Source organism: Eucyclogobius newberryi, unplaced genomic scaffold, assembly GCF_026437365.1.
Source record: "Eucyclogobius newberryi isolate DKJ021-1_F unplaced genomic scaffold, fEucNew1.0.hap1 SCAF_15, whole genome shotgun sequence".
In the NCBI taxonomy this organism is placed as follows: domain Eukaryota; kingdom Metazoa; phylum Chordata; class Actinopteri; order Gobiiformes; family Gobiidae; genus Eucyclogobius; species Eucyclogobius newberryi.
In genome coordinates, this window is record NW_027315779.1 from 7,668,973 (window position 1) to 7,685,378 (window position 16,406).

Sequence of the window (16,406 nt, forward strand, 5' to 3'; positions counted from 1 at the left end):
GAAAAACAATTAAAATCTGCTACAGGATAAAAAATAGGATATAAGATAAAAAAAAAAAAAATAGACTTACTATGTAGACAAATTTACAGTTGAATTTGTGAGTCAACATAATCCACAGCGGCCACAGAAATGGTGCTTTTCGGTTGCAAATGCATCATTCAAGACATGTTTTTTTTGACTGGCTACATGACCAAACAAGCTTTTTACATCCCTCCTCACACCGACCTGTTCCCATATTTCACCCTGTGCACCCTGGGACGTCTTATGTTTTTTTCCACTTGTGTCAAATAAGCACCTTCGCCCATAACACGAGTACAGAACTGTGCGGTCTGAAATTACCGTGCGGAAGATAAAAGCGGCAGAAAGGAGCATCACTTAGGTCTTGTTAGTCACATCCTTCTCCAGCCGCGCTCCGAGGACAGCTGAGAATGCTCTGTAAACTGTATTTAACGACGCACTGACACACAAAAAGAATCGCTGCTCGCTACACACACGCGCAGGTTCAGTAATTATCACAATCTTGCTTTGCACCTTAACAGCCCTCACACGCTGTTAAGTGCTAAAGCTAAGTGGTGAATATGTGCGGGCCCCGGGGGCAGAGTGGATGCACTCGTCACTCACAGGTTTAGACATGTGCCGACGTGCAGAGTAGTCGTGGTTTCCTGTTTGTGGTCAGAATGATGGTGCCTTAAACACAGAGGGGCATTGTCATTGTCAGCACCTGTAGGTCTGTTTAGTACGGCTTGTTTTGGATAAAAATGTGAGCGAAACGTTTCATTTTAGGAGCAAAGACTGTGGGTTGTGATGGTGGTTTAAGCAGTAGTTCTAACGGTTGTAGTTGGGCTGCACAATTTTGCGATTTGTGTTTTAAAGTCAGGATTCAATTCACGATCTTCAAACACCTCCATGGGCTTTAGCATCTGCGACAAGACTGACATTTTAACTGCTAAACAAAACAGAAGAATCCAAGCTGTTTCACGTTTCACAACTTTAAACTTTAAACCCTTTTCCCCCTAAATAGACAGGATATTCTGTCCAAATCTCTGAGATTTGGTAATTGCTTCACTTCAAATTGCGATTTCGACTTGATTGCGATACATTGTGCTGCCCTACAGTATTATGAGCTTCATAAAGTCTAATTGTGATCTGAAGTTACTGCTCCATAATCTAACACTGGTAATTTAGGCAGTCAAATTGTGGTGGAAGCAATTAGCAAAGGCGTTTTGGCCATGGGCTGTAGCAATAGTAGCAGTAGTTGAAGCAGTAATCGTAGTAATAAAGGTAGTAGTAGCAGTAGTTGAAGCAGTAATCGTAGTAATAAAGGTAGTAGTAGCAGTAGTTGAAGCAGTAATCGTAGTAATAAAGGTAGTAGTAGCAGTAGTTGAAGCAGTAATCGTAGTAATAAAGGCAGTAGTAGCAGTAGTAGCAGTAGTTGAAGCAGTAATCGTAGTAATAAAGGTAGTAGTAGCAGTAGTTGAAGCAGTAATCGTAGTAATAAAGGCAGTAGTAGCAGTAGTTGAAGCAGTAATCGTAGTAATAAAGGTAGTAGTAGCAGTAGTTGAAGCAGTAATCGTAGTAATAAAGGCAGTAGTAGCAGTAGTAGCAGTAGTTGAAGCAGTAATCGTAGTAATAAAGGCAGTAGTAGCAGTAGTTGAAGCAGTAATCGTAGTAATAAAGGTAGTAGTAGCAGTAGTTGAAGCAGTAATCGTAGTAATAAAGGCAGTAGTAGCAGTAGTAGCAGTAGTTGAAGCAGTAATCGTAGTAATAAAGGTAGTAGTAGCAGTAGTTGAAGCAGTAATCGTAGTAATAAAGGCAGTAGTAGCAGTAGTTGAAGCAGTAATCGTAGTAATAAAGGTAGTAGTAGCAGTAGTTGAAGCAGTAATCGTAGTAATAAAGGCAATAGTAGCAGTAGTAGCAGTAGTTGAAGCAGTAATCGTAGTAATAAAGGTAGTAGTTGGAGCAGTAATCGTAGTAATAAAGGTAGTAGTTGAAGCAGTAATCGTAGTAATAAAGGCAGTAGTAGCAGTAGTAGCAGTAGTTGAAGCAGTAATCGTAGTAATAAAGGTAGTAGTTGGAGCAGTAATCGTAGTAATAAAGGCAGTAGTAGCAGTAGTAGCAGTAGTTGAAGCAGTAATCGTAGTAATAAAGGTAGTAGTTGCAGTAGTTGAAGCAGTAATCGTAGTAATAAAGGCAGTAGTAGCAGTAGTTGAAGCAGTAATCGTAGTAATAAAGGTAGTAGTAGCAGTAGTTGAAGCAGTAATCGTAGTAATAAAGGTAGTAGTAGCAGTAGTTGAAGCAGTAATCGTAGTAATAAAGGCAGTAGTAGCAGTAGTTGAAGCAGTAATCGTAGTAATAAAGGCAGTAGTAGCAGTAGTAGCAGTAGTTGAAGCAGTAATCGTAGTAATAAAGGCAGTAGTAGCAGTAGTAGCAGTAGTTGAAGCAGTAATCGTAGTAATAAAGGTAGTAGTTGGAGCAGTAATCGTAGTAATAAAGGTAGTAGTTGAAGCAGTAATCGTAGTAATAAAGGCAGTAGTAGCAGTAGTAGCAGTAGTTGAAGCAGTAATCGTAGTAATAAAGGTAGTAGTTGGAGCAGTAATCGTAGTAATAAAGGCAGTAGTAGCAGTAGTAGCAGTAGTTGAAGCAGTAATCGTAGTAATAAAGGTAGTAGTTGCAGTAGTTGAAGCAGTAATCGTAGTAATAAAGGCAGTAGTAGCAGTAGTTGAAGCAGTAATCGTAGTAATAAAGGTAGTAGTAGCAGTAGTTGAAGCAGTAATCGTAGTAATAAAGGCAGTAGTAGCAGTAGTTGAAGCAGTAATCGTAGTAATAAAGGTAGTAGTTGTAGTAGTTGAAGCAGTAATCGTAGTAATAAAGGTAGTAGTTGCAGTAGTTGAAGCAGTAATCGTAGTAATAAAGGTAGTAGTTGCAGTAGTTGAAGCAGTAATCGTGGTAATAAAGGCAGTAGTAGCAGTAGTTGAAGCAGTAATCGTAGTAATAAAGGCAGTAGTAGCAGTAGTAGCAGTAGTTGAAGCAGTAATCGTAGTAATAAAGATAGTAGTTGGAGCAGTAATCGTAGTAATAAAGGTAGTAGTTGAAGCAGTAATCGTAGTAATAAAGGCAGTAGTAGCAGTAGTAGCAGTAGTTGAAGCAGTAATCGTAGTAATAAAGGTAGTAGTTGGAGCAGTAATCGTAGTAATAAAGGCAGTAGTAGCAGTAGTAGCAGTAGTTGAAGCAGTAATCGTAGTAATAAAGGTAGTAGTTGGAGCAGTAATCGTAGTAATAAAGGTAGTAGTAGCAGTAGTTGAAGCAGTAATCGTAGTAATAAAGGCAGTAGTAGCAGTAGTTGAAGCAGTAATCGTAGTAATAAAGGTAGTAGTAGCAGTAGTTGAAGCAGTAATCGTAGTAATAAAGGCAATAGTAGCAGTAGTAGCAGTAGTTGAAGCAGTAATCGTAGTAATAAAGGTAGTAGTTGAAGCAGTAATCGTAGTAATAAAGGCAGTAGTAGCAGTAGTAGCAGTAGTTGAAGCAGTAATCGTAGTAATAAAGGTAGTAGTTGGAGCAGTAATCGTAGTAATAAAGGCAGTAGTAGCAGTAGTAGCAGTAGTTGAAGCAGTAATCGTAGTAATAAAGGTAGTAGTTGCAGTAGTTGAAGCAGTAATCGTAGTAATAAAGGCAGTAGTAGCAGTAGTTGAAGCAGTAATCGTAGTAATAAAGGTAGTAGTAGCAGTAGTTGAAGCAGTAATCGTAGTAATAAAGGCAGTAGTAGCAGTAGTTGAAGCAGTAATCGTAGTAATAAAGGTAGTAGTTGCAGTAGTTGAAGCAGTAATCGTAGTAATAAAGGTAGTAGTTGCAGTAGTTGAAGCAGTAATCGTAGTAATAAAGGTAGTAGTTGCAGTAGTTGAAGCAGTAATCGTAGTAATAAAGGTAGTAGTTGCAGTAGTTGAAGCAGTAATCATAGTAATAAAGGCAGTAGTAGCAGTAGTTGAACCAGTAATCGTAGTAATAAAGGTAGTAGTAGCAGTAGTAGCAGTAGTTGAAGCAGTAATCGTAGTAATAAAGGTAGTAGTTGCAGTAGTTCAGGCATGTCCAAACTAGGGCCCGGGGGCCAAATGCGGCCCTCAGACCAATTTTTGTTGGCCCTCCAGCTTCCTGCTATGTCGGCCCAAACAACAAAGCTAGTACTTTTTACTGTGAAATTGGGAACATTCTGGCATATTGATGTTATACCAACCTAATATTAATTTTCCAAGTCTAATTAAAGGTGTGGAGGCTCATCGCGATTACATCAAATGCAAAATTTCGAATTATTCACTTTGTCATTCAACAAATTCGACATTGTCAAGTTGTTTGTGGCCCTCTGCCCCGTTTAAGTTTCAAAATGCGGTCCTTGGTGAAAAAAGTTTGGACACCCCTGCAGTAGTTGAAGCAGTAATCGTAGTAATAAAGGCAGTAGTAGCAGTAGTTGAAGCTGTAATCGTAGTAATAAAGGCAGTAGTAGCAGTAGTTGAAGCTGTAATCTTAGTAACAAAGGTAGTAGGAGCAGTAGTAGCAGTAGTTGAAGCAGTAATCGTAGTAATAAAGGCAGTAGTAGCAGTAGTTGAAGCTGTAATCGTAGTAATAAAGGTAGTAGTAGCAGTAGTTGAAGCAGTAATCGTAGTAATAAAGGTAGTAGTAGCAGTAGTTGAAGCAGTAATCGTAGTAATAAAGGCAGTAGTAGCAGTAGTTGAAGCAGTAATCGTAGTAATAAAGGTAGTAGTTGCAGTAGTTGAAGCAGTAATCGTAGTAATAAAGGTAGTAGTTGCAGTAGTTGAAGCAGTAATCGTAGTAATAAAGGTAGTAGTTGCAGTAGTTGAAGCAGTAATCGTAGTAATAAAGGCAGTAGTAGCAGTAGTTGAAGCATTAATCTTAGTAATAAAGGTAGTAGTAGCAGTAGTAGCAGTAGTTGAAGCAGTAATCGTAGTAATAAAGGTAGTAGTAGCAGTAGTTGAAGCAGTAATCGTAGTAATAAAGGCAGTAGTAGCAGTAGTTGAAGCAGTAATCGTAGTAATAAAGGTAGTAGTTGCAGTAGTTGAAGCAGTAATCGTAGTAATAAAGGTAGTAGTTGCAGTAGTTGAAGCAGTAATCGTAGTAATAAAGGCAGTAGTAGCAGTAGTAGCAGTAGTTGAAGCAGTAATCGTAGTAATAAAGGTAGTAGTTGCAGTAGTTGAAGCAGTAATCGTAGTAATAAAGGCAGTAGTAGCAGTAGTTGAAGCATTAATCTTAGTAATAAAGGTAGTAGTAGCAGTAGTAGCAGTAGTTGAAGCAGTAATCGTAGTAATAAAGGTAGTAGTAGCAGTAGTTGAAGCAGTAATCGTAGTAATAAAGGCAGTAGTAGCAGTAGTTGAAGCAGTAATCGTAGTAATAAAGGTAGTAGTTGCAGTAGTTGAAGCAGTAATCGTAGTAATAAAGGTAGTAGTTGCAGTAGTTGAAGCAGTAATCGTAGTAATAAAGGCAGTAGTAGCAGTAGTAGCAGTAGTTGAAGCAGTAATCGTAGTAATAAAGGTAGTAGTTGGAGCAGTAATCGTAGTAATAAAGGTAGTAGTTGAAGCAGTAATCGTAGTAATAAAGGCAGTAGTAGCAGTAGTAGCAGTAGTTGAAGCAGTAATCGTAGTAATAAAGGTAGTAGTTGGAGCAGTAATCGTAGTAATAAAGGCAGTAGTAGCAGTAGTAGCAGTAGTTGAAGCAGTAATCGTAGTAATAAAGGTAGTAGTTGCAGTAGTTGAAGCAGTAATCGTAGTAATAAAGGCAGTAGTAGCAGTAGTTGAAGCAGTAATCGTAGTAATAAAGGTAGTAGTAGCAGTAGTTGAAGCAGTAATCGTAGTAATAAAGGCAGTAGTAGCAGTAGTTGAAGCAGTAATCGTAGTAATAAAGGTAGTAGTTGTAGTAGTTGAAGCAGTAATCGTAGTAATAAAGGTAGTAGTTGCAGTAGTTGAAGCAGTAATCGTAGTAATAAAGGTAGTAGTTGCAGTAGTTGAAGCAGTAATCGTGGTAATAAAGGCAGTAGTAGCAGTAGTTGAAGCAGTAATCGTAGTAATAAAGGCAGTAGTAGCAGTAGTAGCAGTAGTTGAAGCAGTAATCGTAGTAATAAAGATAGTAGTTGGAGCAGTAATCGTAGTAATAAAGGTAGTAGTTGAAGCAGTAATCGTAGTAATAAAGGCAGTAGTAGCAGTAGTAGCAGTAGTTGAAGCAGTAATCGTAGTAATAAAGGTAGTAGTTGGAGCAGTAATCGTAGTAATAAAGGCAGTAGTAGCAGTAGTAGCAGTAGTTGAAGCAGTAATCGTAGTAATAAAGGTAGTAGTTGGAGCAGTAATCATAGTAATAAAGGTAGTAGTAGCAAGAGTAGCAGTAGTTGAAGCAGTAATCGTAGTAATAACGGCAGTAGTAGCAGTAGTAGCAGTAGTTGAAGCAGTAATTGTAGTAATAAAGGTAGTAGCTGCAGTAGTTGAAGCAGTAATCGTAGTAATAAAGGTAGTACTAGCAGTAGTTGAAGCAGTAATCGTAGTAATAAAGGCAGTAGTAGCAGTACTTGAAGCAGTAATCGTAGTAATAAAGGCAGTAGTAGTTATAGGTGCTCAGGGCTTCAGAAGCCTCTTATGATGACAACAAAAGCAAGGCCGTTTACGTCGCCCGGATCGGCGTCACCGGGGCCCCATCCTGGAGCCAGGCCTGGGATGGGTGCTCCATGGCGAGCGCCTGGTGGCCGGGTCTTACCCCACGGGGCCCGGCCGGGCACAGCCCGAAAGAGCGACGTGGGGCCGCCCTCCCGTGGGCCCACCCTCCCGTGGGCCCACCACCCGTAGGAGGATCCATAAGGGGCCGGTGCAGAGATCTGGGCGGCAGTCGACGGCAGGGGCCTCGGCGACCAGATCTCCAGACACAGAGACTAACTCTGGGGACATGGAATGTCACCTCGCTGGGGGGGAAAGAGCCTGAGCTTGTGCGAGAGGTTGAGCGATACCGACTAGATATAGTCGGCCTCACCTCCACGCAGCACAGTTTGGGCTCTGGAATCCATCTCCTCGAGAGGGGCTGGGCGCTCCACTTCTCTGGTGTTGCCCGCGGGGAGAGGCGGCGGGCTGGTGTGGGCTTGCTTATAGCCCCTCAGCTCAGCCGCCACGTGTTGGAGTTTACCCCAGTGAACGAGAGGGTCGCATCCTTCCGCCTTCGGGTGGGGGACAGGTCTCTCACTGTACCGCCACAACAGTGTCCTTGGGAGGGGTATTGGACAGTGCACCGACCGGGGACTCCGTTGTTCTACTGGGGGACTTCAACGCCCACGTGGGCAATGACAGTGACACCTGGAGAGGGGTGATCGGGAAGAGGGGCTTCCCCCGATCTGAACCCGAGCGGTGTTCAGTTATTGGACTTCTGTGCTAGCCATGGATTGTCCATAACGAACACCATGTTCAAGCACAAGGGTGTCCATCAGTGCACATGGCACCAGGACACCCTAGGCCGGAGGTCAATGATCTACTTTGTTGTCGTGTCATCTGACCATCTGACCGGCCGCGTGTCTTGGACACTCGGGTGAAGAGAGGGGCAGAGTTGCCAACCGATCACCACCTGGTGGTGAGCTGGATCCGCTGGCGGAGGAGGAAGCCGGACAGACTTGGCAGACCCAAACGCATTGTGAGGGTCTGTTGGGAACGTCTAGTGGAAGAAGGAGGCCTATCAGGCCATTCTGGCTTGTAGGTCTCCGGAGGTCATCGACGGGTATCGGCCGGCAGGCCAAGCGAGCCGCGGCTCGTGCTGTCACAGAGGCAAAAACCCGGGCCTGGGAGGAGTTCGGGGAGGCCATGGAGGAGGACTATCGGTCGGCACCAAAGAAATTCTGGCAAACCGTCCGGCGCCTCAGGACGGGGAAGCAGTGTCTCACCAACACCGTTTACGGTGCGGGTGGAGGCCTGCTGACCTCGACTGGGGATGTCGTCGGACGGTGGAAGAAATACTTTGAGGATCTCCTTAATCCCTCAGTCACGTCTTCCGAAGATGAAGTAGAGACCGGGGACTCGGAGGCTGGCTCATCCTCACCCAAGCTGAAGTCACTGAGGTTGTTCGCAAACTCCTCGGTGGCAGGGCTCCGGGGGTGGATGAGATCCGCCCTGAGCACCTAAAGTATCTGGATTTTGTAGGACTGTCTTGGTTGACACGTCTCTGCAACATCGCGTGGCGGTTGGGGACCGTGCCTCTGGACTGGCAGACCGGGGTGGTGGTCCCTCGGTTCAAGAAGGGGGACCGGAGGGTGTGTTCCAACTACAGAGGGATCACACTCCTCAGCCTCCCGGGTAAGGTCTATTCCAAGGTACTGGAGAGGAGAATCCGACCGATAGTCGAACCTCGGATTCAGGAGGAGCAGAGTGGTTTTCGTCCCGGTCGTGGAACACTGGACCAGCTCTATACCCTCCATCGGGTGCTCGAGGGTTCATGGGAGTTTGCCCAACCAGTCCACATGTGCTTTGTGGATCTGGAGAAGGCTTTCGACCGTGTCCCTCGGGGTGTCCTTTGGGGGGTCCGGGGCCCTTTGCTCAGGGCTGTCCGGTCAATACAATATATGACCGGAGCAGGAGCTGTGTTCGCATTGCCGGCAGTAAGTCAGACCTGTTCCCAGTGCATGTTGGACTCCGCCAGGGCTGCCCTTTGTCACCGGTTCTGTTCATAATTTTTATGGACAGAATTTCTAGGCGCAGTCAGGGGTCGGAGGGTGTCCGGTTTGGGGACCACAGGATCTCATCTCTGCTGTTTGCAGATGATGTTGTCCTGATGGCTCCATCAAACCCGGACCTGCAACATGCACTGGGACGGTTTGCAGCCGAGTGTGAATCGGCTGGGATGAGAATCAGCACCTCCAAATCCGAGGCCATGGTTCTCGACCGGAAAAAGGTGGCTTGCCCTCTTCAGGTGGGTGGGGAGTCCTTGCCCCAAGTGGAGGAGTTCAAGTATCTCTCGGTCTTGTTCACGAGTGAGGGAAGGATGGAGCGTCAGATCGACAGGTGGATCGGTGCAGCGGCTGCAGTGATGCAGTCGTTGCATCGGACTGTTGTGGTGAAGAGGGAGCTGAGCCGAAAGGCAAAGCTCTCTATTTACCGGTCGGTCTACGTTCTGACCTCACCTATGGTCATGAGCTTTGGGTAGTGACCGAAAGAACAAGATCGCGGATACAAGCGGTCGAAATGAGTTTCCTCCGCCGTGTGGCTGGGCGCTCCCTTAGAGATAAGGTGAGGAGCTCGGTCACACGGGGGGAGCTCGGAGTAGAGCCGCTGCTCCTCCAGGTCGAGAGGAGCCAGCTGAGGTGGCTCGGGCATCTGTTCCGGATGCCTCCTGGGCGCCTCCCTCGGGAGGTGTTTCAGGCATGTCCCACCGGGAAGAGGCCCCGGGGAAGACCCAGGACACGCTGGAGAGACTATGTCTCTCGGCTGGCCTGGGAACGCCTCGGGATCCCCCCGGAGGAGTTAGAGGAAGTGTCTGGGGAGAAGGAAGTATGGGAGTCCCTGCTCAGACTGCTGCCCCCGCGACCCGGCCCCGGATAAAGCGGCAGAAGATGGATGGATGGATAGTTATAGGTGCAGGATCAACAGATGACAGGCAGATAACACAAGAGTTTAGCTTTTTCATACAATAAACGCATGTGCATTTTGCTTGGTTCTGCACATCACATGATGCACTCGCTGTGTTCATAAAACCCTTTAAAGAAATAACATGTCTACACTCAAAAACAATCCCTGACTTCCTGTTCGGGGCGGCCCACACGTCGACAGCACAGGAAGGGTCAGATGTGTCTATGTTTTTCCTCCTACACAATTATAGTTGAGTGTCAATATCACATTTGCATCTCGGTGGTGTGCAACGTGCTGCTGCTGCTAAGTGTGTGGGAGTAGAACTGTAGCAGGGATCTTCATATGTCAAATGTACTCTGCACCTTTGGCTGTCAATCAATCAATCAAAACATAACTTCTGGGGTTTGTCTTTCCTTCAGGCCTTTCCCTTTTCGGCTCTTCCCTGCAGTGATATGCATATTGATAGCCTGCTTTAGTATTATGCAGTTTTCTTGGCTACGGACTCTCACACGGTGGTTTTATGATCAAAAGATTATGTTATTGAAATAATAAAGCTGTATTCGGAGGAAGTGCACAACTGCAGATTCCTTCCAAATTCATAAAAAGTCAAAGATCATATTTAGAAGGAAAGTTTTTTTTTAATTACATTCAAATTAAATAATTTTGTCTTATTATTCACTAAAACAAATCACTTTTAAAGACGTTAATTGTTGCTTATTGTCTCACAGTGAAAATGAGCATAATTTTCCAGTTCACAGTGTCAGAATACAAAAAAATGTCAAAATCAATTTCAGTTCATAGGAAAAAGCTCAATATCGATGTTGATACCTTAACGATACCTAATTAAAAACCCTCAGTAGAAGGGGACGACTAATTGTAGTATTAGTCTCTGGGTTTTGGACACAAAAGTCATCATTGGTCTTGACAATTTGGGAAAGATTTGCTTGACAACTGTAATTTCTGAAACTAATTTACCGACCAAATGTTCACAGCTGCTTCAAACGACGTAGAATTAAAAATATATTTGTCACTGAAATGAATGTGTTATTTCTGGATTATACGTCTCACCTTAAACAAAGAGATTAAAACAGACGCGGCAGCACTTTTATTTCCCTCAGTTGTTTAGGCTTAAGACAGTGAGAAGCTGATCCACACACACACACAGACACACACACACACACACACGCACACAGACACACACACACACACACACACACAGACACACACACACACACACACAGACACACACACACACACACACAGACACAGACACACACACACACAGACACACACACACACACACACACACTCACACACACACAGACACACACACAGACACAGACACACACACACACACACACACACACACCTACACACACACACACCTACACACACACACACACACACAGACACACACACAGACACACACACACACACACCTACACACACACACACACACACACAGACACACACACACAGACACACACACAGACACACACACACACACACCTACACACACATGCACGCACGCACACACACACACACAGACACACACACACACACACACACCTGCACACACACGCACGCACGCAGCTACACACACCTACACACACACACGCACGCACGCACGCACACACACACCAACACACACACACACCAACACACACACACACACACAGACACACACACAGACACACACACACACACACACAGACACACACACACAGACACACACACACACACCTACACACACATGCACGCACGCACACACACACACACAGACACACACACACAGACACACACACACACCTGCACACGCACGCACGCACGCAGCTACACACACCTACACACACGCACGCACGCACGCACACACACACCAATACACACACACACACACCAACACACACACACACAGAAACACACACACACCAACACACACACACACACACACACACACACACACACCAACATACATACACACATACACACACAAATCCACATCTGTTTTCCGCTGCACCTAGAGCAAGTTCCTGTCCTGAAGAATGATAACAATGAAGGCGGGACAGGGGCCGGTGGAGAGGTCAAAGGTCGCCGCCGCCCTGCAGTTTAATTCAGACTAATGGACTGCCTCGCGCTGACCTCGGCGTGTGTGGCGTCTGTTTGAACAATGAGAGCTCTCCCAAGTTCAGGGTGGCTCCGGTGGTCTCTCAGCGGCCCGTAAGGACAGGATATATGTATAGTGTTTGTGTGGTGCTGGTTGTTGTTGTTTTTGTTGTTGTTGTTGACGACAGTTCAGCAGGAGAGCGACAGGAGCAAGGACGCTGTTCACTTACATGGCAGAAATGACCACACAGTCGTCAGTCGTCAGGGATTTGTTTTCAGAAGCAACTTTGAGTGTGTCTTTGTGTGTAGTGTGCATACTTGATACTCAATACCAACGCTTTATAGTATAGTTTGGATACCAATTTTTAGTATTAAAGGCGCAATGGACGATTTTTTGGCGATTTGAGAACGCAGGCGGAAGTGCACATGCCACTCCCCCGTGTGGACTGATACAACACACACGTGCGTTTGTTTATTAGCGCGACAGATGACATCGCATCTCTCGTCTCCCGTAGATTTCCGTCCACTTCTGCGTCAGCTCGAACTGTCTTTCTCTGTCTTCATTTTGCCCCGTACACTGAGGGAACTATAGTATGATAGATCCATGCACTTAGACACGCGGAAACGTGGGGACGAACCCCACGCGGCTGCAGGTGAGCAATAGGTGCGTTTTATGATTGATACGTGGCAGGACTAATGGGCAGTCCACGCCACGAGAAAATAAGACTCAGATTTGGGCCAAAAAAATCGTCCATTCAACCTTTAATTTAGGCTGGGCAATATTGACAGAATCTCTTTTTTGCTGATATAATTATTATGTGTTAAAACATGTCTTTAATAGTGTTGGTTGATGTTCAATTTTCAGCCAATCAGCGAGTCTGTAAAAGGAATCACAAAAGTGCAGAAATGTTCCCCTTTTCATTTGTATTTTTAATCAGTAGCATTTTTTACTATAATAAACAATATACCGTAGTCAAAAGTCACATTTTTCATATCTTCTAAATCACGTTCACAATATTATGTACATTTTGATATATATTGTTCACCTCATGTATTTTTGACGAGCCATTTGTGTGTTTTAAACAACATATTGGCAGTTAAATTCTTCCATATTGTGTTAGCTAACGTAATTCAATAGGTTTTAAAACGTGCAAACCTTCCAAGCAAGTTTCTTTTGTACAATGTTAGATACTATTAGGAGTTATATAAAGAATACTACCTAAACTTTGAATAGTGCAAGTTACTCTGAAACTTGTACGATGTATTATTAGCGTCCCGTGGTATTCTTATAAACTTTAGACGTATGATCTAATGTCTGTTTATTCCATCTTTGCGTGCAGCTCCTGTGTTTTACTTCGGAGAGCTGGAGTACCGTGTGGACGAGAGTGTTGGACACGTGGAGGTGAAAGTGTGGAGGACGGGAACCGACCTGTCCAAAAGCGGGACAGTCACAGTCCGATCCCGCAAATCTGAGCCCGTCTCCGCTGACGGTAAATACGCCCGTTCACGGACTCTCCAAACTCACCCCGAGCTGAAAATGTCTTCGAGAGTTTACAGTCTGACTTCTGCAGAACGCTTTATTATCTCGGCTGCTGTTTTAACAACTTCTGGTTTCTTTTATTTTAAAGGTGTAACTTTTCTAGTGGAAGGTCTGTCACCCGCTTTGCTCCACCGTATGGCGCGACATCAGCTGGCAACTATTCAATTACAGAGGTTTTTATTGCTCAGAAAAACCACAATACAATATAGGTTGGTTTAATGCCACAGTGTGGAACATTGCAGGCAAAGCAACAGCATTAGTTTAGTTTAGTTTAGTTTAGTTTAGTTTGGCTGAAAAGGTACAGGCTGAAGCTTTCCTTTTCACGTTTCTCACCAGAAAAGTTACACGTTTTGTTTTGCAACTGTAGGAAACTGTTTTAGTACTTTTCCACTTTCCGTTTGAAGCGTGATCACATAATGTAGGAACTAGGGACTGGGGCCACCCTTTTGGGACTTTCTTATCAGACCAGGAACCTTTTGGTGACACACATACATTTACTGTTGTTATATAATTCCCAGACTTAGACAAACTGCACTGATCCACAAGAGCAATAACTTGGACCATTGCAGCACCAAAAATGTCATTCTTAATAAGTCGCCTAAATAGTACCTACAATGTTTGTGCTTGTGCAGTTTTATGAGCAAGATTACAGTTACAGTGCTCAAAAGGAGTTGGAAGAATGGAGAAACAATACTTTTGTTTTCCTAACCCAATTAAATATGAAAATGTTCCACAGAAGACAGATGTGAATGTGAAAGTCAGACCCACTTTCAGCCTCTGTTACTGTGAGGTCTGGTTCTTCTGACTGAAGAGGAACTGTGGGAATCCAGGGACTTAGTTCTTGATGCTGTCATCACATAAATGATATATAAACATTAGTATTTTGTTCTAAGTTCTGCATGTTGCCGTGCCTTGTCACTATATTGTCATGTTAAGATATTCCTTTATTGTCCCACATGGGGAAATTTCATTGGTGCAACAATGAAATTCACTACATTTTCACTACATTTTCACTATATTTTCATCATTGCACTTCTTCTAGATCAAAACGACTTTATAAAATAACAAAACAGAATCATTTTAATCTGTTCTAATGTGTCTGAACCTGCAGCTGGAGTGGACTACGTGGGCATCAGTCGTAACCTGGACTTTGCGCCCGGCGTGAGCATGCAGACCTTCAGAGTGACCATCCTGGACGATCTGGGCCGTCCCGAGCTGGAGGGACCGGAAACCTTTGACCTGGTGCTGCGGATGCCGGTGAACGGGGCGCTGGGGGAACCGGCCAGAGCCACTGTGCTCATCAACGACTCCGTGTCCGACTGTGAGTGACTTTGAACACTCTCTACAGCTGAATGTTAAGTGAAAATGAAGGTAAAGTTAGAGCTAGTTCCTTTCATTTTAACGTCCCTGTAGTAGTTTTGATGCAGAGCCAGTTTCTTGTTTCTGCCGGTGCCAAGCATGGATAAATGTGTCGTGTCAGGAGGAAATCTAGTATAAAATCTATCCAATATTATTCTGGAAGTTTTTACACACAAGGAAACAGATGATGTCGTGTTCTTTTTTCATGGTCATTCTTCAAAAAAGAGATATATCTTGTGCAAAGAAACATCAACATTTCAAAATCAGTTTTATGTTGTAGTATTCTTATAAAGTCATGTTCACAAGATGAATTAGTTATTTATGGACAAATTCCTTGGTGTAGCTTTGGTATATTCTTTATAAAAAATAGAATAATTTATTCATAGAAAGATTTGGAAATAAAAATAAACACTTAAGAGAGAGAATAGAACAACTCTGTGTCTAAGAGCGCCCTAAACATTCTCCACGGTGAGAGTCAAAGAGTCTGAGCTCAGAGCTCATGAGCCACTGGTCAAGGCCTGAGCTGGTCAGATCAGAAGCTTAGCAGAGATGGGCCTGGTTAGTCCTTGGATGGGACACGTGCCACAGGGGGCGGTGGTGCTCACTGTTGTTGTGTCCTTGGCCAAGACACTTCACCCACCCACTTGCCTCCAGTGTCCATGTGCTGGTGTTTGTGAGAGTGAATGTGGGAAAACGGATGAGACTGAGCCCAGGCCTCCAATCTGGTGTGTTTACCACATGTATGTTCATTAACATGTATGATGTTAATGCACATACATGTTAATAAACAGTGCATGTTAATGAACATACATGTTCATTAACATGTATGTTCATTAACATGTCATTAACATGTATGTTCATTAACATGTATGTTCATTTACAAACAGCATGCTAACGACACTTCCTGTTTCTCGGAGGATAAAACACAATAATTCGAGGCAGAGAAAATGCTGTGGAGATGAGTTTTAAATGTATCTGTTCTTTGGCAAAACCAATTTGACTTTATTTAGCTGCAAAAATATCAGGTAAAGGCCCTTTATTGCACCAAACCCTTGACTTCTTCCCCACACTCGCTCCTCAGTGCCAAAGGTGCAGTTCCGTGAGGCGCTTTACTCTGGAGAGGAGAGCGACGCTCAGATTCTGGCGATGGTTCATCGCAGCGGCGACGTGCGGCACAGATCCACGGTCCGCTGCTACACCAGGCAGGGCTCGGCTCAGGTCGCCTCTGACTTCCATGAACTCCCCAACACCGATGCATCTATTATCACCTTCCTGCCAGGTAATCTCACACAAACATATCGCCTTTGTTCATCAGCCGTCATGAAACTTGACACTGGTTTAATTAAAGAAACAGCTCCACTGTGGATTGTCACCTTTTTGCCACATTCACAGTTTGACAAAGAAGTAAATGAAATAAATAAATATGTCAGTCACACACAGCCTCCCAAACCTGTAAAGCACACGATTAAGTGAAGAAACTGACATTTTGCATTGTTGATTGAGAGATATTTTTAAATCAAGTTGTTGATATATTCAGCTTGTTATTTGACAGACATAAATATACCACACCAAAAAACTGCATATGAACATTAGTCTAAAGTACCTGGCTCCGTTAAAGGCCGTTGCTTTGTGATCTATAACCCACAAAGTCTTTTTGGTTCATACCTTTTTGGAGCATTCTTTGTGAGGTTTGACTGTGGAAATCCCTGTCGTTTTGCAGCAGTTTCTGAAACACTCATGAGATGTTCAAAGTCACTTAAATCCTCTTTCCTCTTTTTGATGCACCATTTGAACTTCTGAACGCTGTCCTCCTC

At 43.9% G+C, this 16,406-nt stretch overlaps 1 protein-coding gene across 1 annotated transcript in view; it reads left to right on the top strand.

The window, feature by feature from the left end:
- Nucleotides 1-16,406, top strand: part of frem2a (FRAS1 related extracellular matrix 2a) — a 146,933-nt gene that overhangs the window by 104,549 nt on the left and 25,978 nt on the right. The window contains exons 7-9 of the mRNA XM_072445928.1: nt 13,034-13,183; nt 14,345-14,554; nt 15,674-15,871. Coding sequence (XP_072302029.1) covers nt 13,034-13,183; nt 14,345-14,554; nt 15,674-15,871 — 558 coding nt within the window. The remainder of the gene's footprint in view (nt 1-13,033; nt 13,184-14,344; nt 14,555-15,673; nt 15,872-16,406) is intronic.